Genomic DNA, 7,322 nt, shown 5'->3' with positions numbered 1-7,322 from the left:
GACAAAGAAAGACTGAAAAATCCAAACCGAGAAATGTTTCTCTAAAACAAACTCTGTATTGTTTGAAAGATCCTCTTCTTAACTGCATGAAAAAATGCTTGATGGAGTTATTTTTAACTGGGGACAGAACGTTCATTCTGAGAAGTGTTCAGATCCCTAATTTTATAATGAGCAGAAATACATACTGTTGAAAGACTAGGCCAAATTCAGTACTCTCATCAACATTTAGGTGCAGGATCATCAACAGACAGACCAGTTTACAGTTTTCAGGAACTAAAGTCTTCTAGCTGCAGTGAAGTCTTGATTCTGGATCACCTGGATTCATGCAAGATGGCACAGGGTGCCTGTCATCATCTACATATAGAGTTAGCTTTTTTTGCCTATGCACAATGTTTCTTTATGAATAATGAAGCTGGATGATACCAAATAGATTCTATTGCTTTATTGAGCATTACTTTCATTAAACAATGTTAGCCATATAGGAATGATTTAAAAAAACAACTAACATTCTTGGAATATGAACATCCTATTAACTGATACAAACTGACTCCATCTTTCTTATAGCAGTGAATTTTCAGGTCACACACAATCAGTAATTTATACTCCAAATACAACAGTCACTTTTGTGTTAATCATCCAGTACAATTCACAGGTTCCTATTACACAGGTGGATGTACTTAGAGAGTTTTAGCACAAAAGCTGATACAAATATGAAAGTGGGCTCAGTCGAATGGTTAGTGAGGTGCTAGAGGTGAGTGTCGGCGATGGGTATCCTCCTGAGCTCCACGATCTGGGAGTCAGTCAAGGTGCCCCCCTCCTGGCTGCCTTGACCAGATTCATTGTCACTGACACTGAGACCAGCACCTGCCACAGAAATAGAATGAACACAAAAATCCAAACTATTAATGCAGTGCATTCTTAAGAATCAATTTACATTAGGTCAATTCTTTCTATTTCTATTATATTAGTAAAAAATAAGCTATGCATTTAGAATAGATATTATTAATACCTAACAATTATGAAACTATCTTTTACGTTTCCTTTGATAGTTTTTTAAAATGTACAGATTAATTTCTAAAGACACACATTTGGGTTCTCAATCTTTATTGTTTGTTTCCACATGGTGGACAGGTGTAACCTACTATCAGAATATAATCTCTCAATGGGGGTCTCATCCAAATAGAAAACCAGTCAGGTTATTAGACTTTTTCACCAGTGGGGTAGGATTTGCTGTTACAAAACATATAGGCCCCGAGCTCATATGCACTGAGGTCCATCACTTGAGATTCAGTGTTGGGCAGTGATCTGAGAAGAAAGACAGGTATGTGAGAACACCTGGAGTCACACCAGTGCCCTGAAGACATTGGCTCTGAATGATTCAGATCTGATCCTAAGATAAAAATAATTACATAACACAGTGCCAAAATAGATCCACACAGGAATTCCACCACAGCAGTTAACTACTGACAGTGCTCAGAATCTGTTTTGAGGAAGCTCCACTATTTGCTACTTTGTTTTGTTTTTTTTGTTGTTGTTTTGTTTTTTACAACTCAGATAATTGAGAAAACTTAAAACGATGCTAGAGTAACACCTTGTTCTTTTCTCTTTCATATTTCTAGAGAACAATGTTCTTTTCTTTTGTAATACAGTTCAGAGGAACACACTAACTCTCATCCTCTCTACACACACACACAATGGGGATGTGGTCATAGGGCGTGCTGGATGAATCACCAGAGGTTACCAGGCCAGCCCCACTAGACTCTGCAAACAAGGAGGAAAGTGAAAAGCCGGTTGCTTAGGCAGCTGGGATTTCCCTTTCTGAGATGAAGAAACGGCAATTCTGCAGAGTTGATAGTTGTGGGAAAATGGTGAATTAGCTTAATCTTAGCCTGTCTGGAGATGGAAGCCAGAGCCTACTAGTGACCTTCTAGCCAAGCCCTTCTTCTTCTGGGTCTCTGACCTTTGCACTCTCTCTGTTAAAGGCCACTGTTGAAACTCCACTTCCTCCCTTTGCTTCTGTGACATGGTACTTGCCCATCTCATCCTCTGATCTGCTGGCTCTTTCTAGACCTCTTCTGCTTTCTCATACATTTCCTCCTGCTGCCTCATTTCTGGAGGCCTTGTCTTCTGCCCTGCCTCAAGGCCTGCAGGATCCTCTTGCCTGCATTCTCTCCTAATGTCTCACTAGGGTTTCCAAGCTCAGGACATGGAGCAGCAGGTCACTGCCTTTTCACACCACGTTCTTATTTTGGCACCTCTGCCTGGGGTGCTCTTCTCACTTCCCACCTCCTTCATGTGGCTGCCTCCACTCTTCCTACCAGTATCAACCCTGCTACCCCTTGAAACAGGATGATTCTCTTTTAAAATTTCTGACTCCCCCACTGGATTATGTCCTTCCTATCTTTGTCTCCTAGCTCAGTACACTGCAGGTGTTCAGTAAATGTCTGCTGAATGTAGTAATAAACTGTGCTCTGCATCCTAAGTTGTGAACCTGCCTGTTCCATCTCATCTCCTGTTCTGTTCCTCTGGTCTGTTCTGTATTCCGCTGCCCTCTCCTTCTCAAGAACAAATGTTAGTTCCTATTGCCAGTTGCAATGAGTTGGGAACCTTCTGCTTTGGCTCTCAAATCAGTCCTTAATCTGTCTCTAGCCTATCAAATAGATGCATCCCAACCATTGCCTTTTGGAGAGCTTTCTCTGAAACTGATCAGGTCTCCTGATGCCCTGAATGCAGCATGTTAATTCCAGCCTGAGTGTCTTCCTGCCTGTCCATCAAGGCCCATCTCTATACCTTTTTACAGATACTTATTTTTCCATCTTATTAAAATAGGGAGCTGGAGGACATAAAATGTGAAAAGTTCTCATCCCTGACAAAATCATTAATCACGTCCCCTTTATTCTCTCACACTGCCCAGGTTTCGATGATAAACTTAATAATACTCCTATCTATAATGTATACATAAGCCATAAAGTAAAATGCTTAACAAACACCCATAAACTCTTTTCTTCAAGAACCAGAATATTGCCAATGACAATGTATTTTTAAAAATTTAGTAAGTTGCTAAAATTTAACAATTTCACATAAAAAAATCAGATTTCTGGTTTCTCTTGAAAAAACAAAAACAAAAACAAACAAAAACCAAAACAAAACAAAAAAACAACCAGAAGATCAGGCAACACTGGGCCTGCATTTCTGCATTACAAAACAAACAAAAAACAACAACAAAAAAACCCATGGACCAGGCAGTCCTTCAGTTTGTCTCTGTTTTCACCCAGCCCTCTTCAATCATTTATGGAATACCATAAATAATGCTTGGCCCCTGAAGGTAACATTTGTGTCTACTTCCAGGCCTTCGAAGGACAAATGGCCCACGTTTCTCTGCTGTGAACAGGAGAACTGTGTCATTTGGAAGAACCTCAGTGAATTGTAAGATAGTGGCCATTCTATAAGGAGGTTACTAAGGCCCTGGAGCCTGTAGCAAGGAAGAGCTAAATATGGAAGCACTAGGGAGGAACAGAGAGGACCCCAAGATTAGCCTCAGGGAAGACTGACGCCAAATCGTTTAACTAGTACCAACTCCCAGTGATTTCAGTGTCTGCCCACTCTAGATCCCACTAGGAATATCATCATAAAGCGTGTGATGACACCTGGGACAAAGCACACTAGAAAGACAAGCTCTACCTTACTGCAAGCATGCTGAGCTTGTTTAGCAACTCAAGATATGTAAGCAAGTTCTAGACTCCTCTTGAGTCACCACATCTACCTGACCCACCTCATCATCTTTTGTAGTTTCTTCCCAGTTCAAAGAAATGCACAAATATCCAAATTCTCATCCCTCACTGAGACTCAGAAAAGGCATATATTACACACAAGTATAACAAGCTGAGACCTGGGAGCACAAACCAGGTCTCCCATCTCTTTGCAATTCATTAAATGATATAGGCGGGTAGTTTGCAGTAAGTATCCTGATATTCTGAAAGGTGTTTCCATGCTTAAATTTCAAACCAAAAGTTTAAGAAAAATCCAGCGACTGTGGTAACAGGGACACTTTCCTTTGGTCGATAGAACAGGCAATCATAAAGGAACTAAAACTAATAATTTACATTCATCATGAGCTTCACCTTTCTTAACATTTTAATATACTTTGGTTAGGATAGGGTGACTATCAGTCCTGTTTTACAGATGCAGGGACTGAGTGAGGATGAGAGGTGCTAGTTGAGTGGCCTCTGTGACAATGATCAATGTGACAATGATCTAAAGACCATACCCCTTCCATCTTTTTCTGAAGAAAAAAATCAAAATCTTTCAAAATTCCACTTTTCCATTTTGATTCTCACCTAACTTTGTTTACTACACTGGGCTGCAGAATTTCTTGAAGTTAAATAAGTCATTGTGGTTTGATGTGATATCTTGCAAAGAGAAATTTATTGATGAGTTCTTGGAGAGGTTTGAGTATTTTGGGCCTTGATTCTGAATGTTTTCATTTGTGTTCAAGGACTTGTCATCTATTTTCTTCTAACTGAAAAATAAATCATGTCTAGGTTTCTGATAGGGAAATGTTTACCATGACATTGATGTCATCGGCCTGGGATAACAGCAGGAAGCCAGGGGGCTGGGGATGGTGGGGAATCAGGTTAGTCATTCTGCGAGAAGCCCCCGCTGAAGAAAGACTCCTTTCTAAGCCCAATATGTTCTAAGCTTGACATTTTCAGGAATCTTGTCAACTTGGGATCAACACAGAAATGCCAGTACTCAAGCCACACCTTGTTAAGAACGTAAATAGAGACATTCCTTTCCATCCTACCCTCACCCTGAGTCTCTGTACTAGTTTGCTTGGAACTTTCTCCTCTTCCCTAAAATGGAGGCTGTCCCAGGGTGACTGTTCCCATTCTCCTAAAGTCTTGGGGACACTGATGATACATTACACAGCTCTATTAAAACAAACAAACAAACAAAAAAATAATAATCAGGATACCACTAGTCTAGAACTCAGTGTCTCACTTGCCTGTGGAAGTGCTGATGTACTTGAAGAACAAATAATTGAAAGACATTATGTCATCTTTTTTTAGAGTGAAATGTGGATTTCTCATAGAAAGTTGAATATTTTAACTTAAAAATTAGAAATGTCAATAGTGTTTTTTTCTAAATTTAAAAAAATGTAATATGGCTAAAATTAGATTGAAAAAGAAGTCCATGACTGGTTTATGGGCCAGGGTTTCTACTTTAGATCAAACAATTTTAATATACTTGCCTTTAATATAAGTTTGAAGTATGCAACTAAGTATGCACTAACACAGTGGCTTCAAAAACATTGTCTTGCTCACATCAGAATTCATTTGCAGCTATTAAACATGAATTTGGAGTCTGCTGACACATTTGTAAATGCTTGTAAAGAAGTGATGATGTTTTTTAATCTGGAAACTGACTACTTAAGCTTTCTCTTTTAGAGATATAATCTTTCTCACAGTTAATCTTAACATAATTAAAAAGAGAATGTCTTAGCTAAAGAGTGTTAGCTCTCCTGCTTGCCCCTTATTATGGCATTCTGACATTAAATTCTCTCTATTGCACTCAGTAAAGGCATTCTACCTACTGAATTAATACAAGCATTTTAGTATGTGCTTGAATATCTGAACATTATTCCTAACTGAAAGATGATGAATTCTAAGGGAGATTAAAAGGGCACAGGAAATAGTATCAGTGGCTATTGAAAGGCCTAGTCACTCTTCCTGAATCCCATCCATCCATCCATCCATCCAATATGGAGCATCAACTGAGATACTCAGCACTGTTACATATCCAGGGATACTGAGATGAATCCCGGTTTTTCAGAACATAAACTCTGGCCCAGGACTAGGCCAGATTCTTATTTCTACATGTTCATCTGGCCACCCTTCCTGCTTCTATGTGGAATTTGCATTGGATGGACCATGCTTCCTATTCTTGTGACCTACTTGTTCATTTGTGACTTATTAACCTCTGTCTTGATTCCTACATACTCTCCGACACATATTTTAGTGCAGGATATTAGGGTAAGGGAAGTACATAGAACAAACCTGATTAACAGGTGGTACAATTTGAGAAGGATAGACAAATAACTTTTCATCTGATACTACCACAGTGCCTGAAGTCCCACAATTAAAAATGAACTTTTTTCCACCTTGTAGGTTTTGGTTTTTAAGAGTTTTCTATTAAGATGTAAAAACCACAGAAAAAGCTTTCATCTTTTACCTGTTTATAGAAAACTTTATTATGAATGATGCTATAGCTAAGAAAGGAGGAGGTTAAAAAGAATAGCTGTTGAATGCCAAAGGCCCATTTTTGCCTTAAATTTACAGTGTTCTCTAAGGTTGGTTGCAGATGTAAGGAGAGATTGGAGGCCTGCCAGAAAGCCTAGGACATGGGCAGAAATTGGTGGCTCACTGTCACATAATCTCAAGTAGAAAATTATCAGATACATGGTAGAAACTGTTATTTGAGAATACGGAAATCTTTGCAATGTAGGATTTTTATAGGTGAGAAGAGGTGGTTAACGATTTGGCTAAAGTCAGTGGTGAATGTGGGAGCTGGCCGCCCCTCCTCATAATCTAATGCTGCACATCACTCCAGGTCAATGCCTCTGCAGGATGTAAAGCACCTGCAGTAGAAGTCTTCAGGCTGGGATTCCTTTAACTTGTGGTACATGATTCCTTTTCAAGGAGTACAAGGTGGTATGGGAAGGACAGCTTTAAAGGAATACATTCCCAGATCTTGAATTTCCATATCTATTATTCTGATTAGTCTTTTTCATTTTTGGCAATCATTTACCAAAACAGACGTTTCTGTTACTCATGTTGATATGTTGAACTGTACACTAGGAATAATTGTGATGGTCACAGTATAAAAGAAATTTTGAACACCTTAGAGTCTTATGGCCACAGAAAAAAATTAAGTTCTAATTTAAAAACATGTTCTGTTGGAGAGAAATATGAGTAAAATGAATTGTAAGTATGAAATATATTATAGTAGGATAAAATTCCATGGAGAAAGTAGAATGGAAATATAAGTTCAAGGAGAAAAGAAAGTGATGTCAAATTTCCAATTATTAAAAAAAGCCTGTTCATATATTTAAAGAATGAATAACTAGATATTACATTGCTAAGGTAGTTAGCAAAGAGCCTTTGGGTTAGTTTAAAAAAATAATGTAAAATTTTTATTTTCAAACACCAAAGTGTATGATACAGTGGAAATTACATTATTTGATACTATTTAAACTGATTGTGAAAAACTTTTTAAACATATGCAAAAGGCTCCATAGCTTTGACAAGTTGTTTAGGGGTTCA

At 38.4% G+C, this 7,322-nt stretch overlaps 1 protein-coding gene across 4 annotated transcripts in view; it reads right to left on the bottom strand.

Moving 5' to 3' along the window:
• Positions 1-420: 420 nt before the first annotated feature.
• ADGRV1 (adhesion G protein-coupled receptor V1) overlaps positions 421-7,322 on the bottom strand; it is a 585,058-nt gene continuing 578,156 nt past the window's right edge. For all 4 annotated transcript variants that reach the window (XM_031666293.1, XM_031666294.1, XM_031666295.1 and 1 more), the window contains one exon: positions 421-864. In XM_031666293.1, the coding sequence (XP_031522153.1) occupies positions 746-864 (119 nt within the window). In that variant the 3' untranslated portion in view covers positions 421-745. The remainder of the gene's footprint in view (positions 865-7,322) is intronic.

The sequence above is a fragment of the Papio anubis genome, chromosome 5 (assembly GCF_008728515.1).
Source record: "Papio anubis isolate 15944 chromosome 5, Panubis1.0, whole genome shotgun sequence".
Classification (NCBI taxonomy): Eukaryota; Metazoa; Chordata; class Mammalia; order Primates; family Cercopithecidae; genus Papio; species Papio anubis.
The sequence above is the reverse complement of the archived record's forward strand: the minus strand, read 5'-3'. Positions and strand labels throughout refer to the sequence as shown.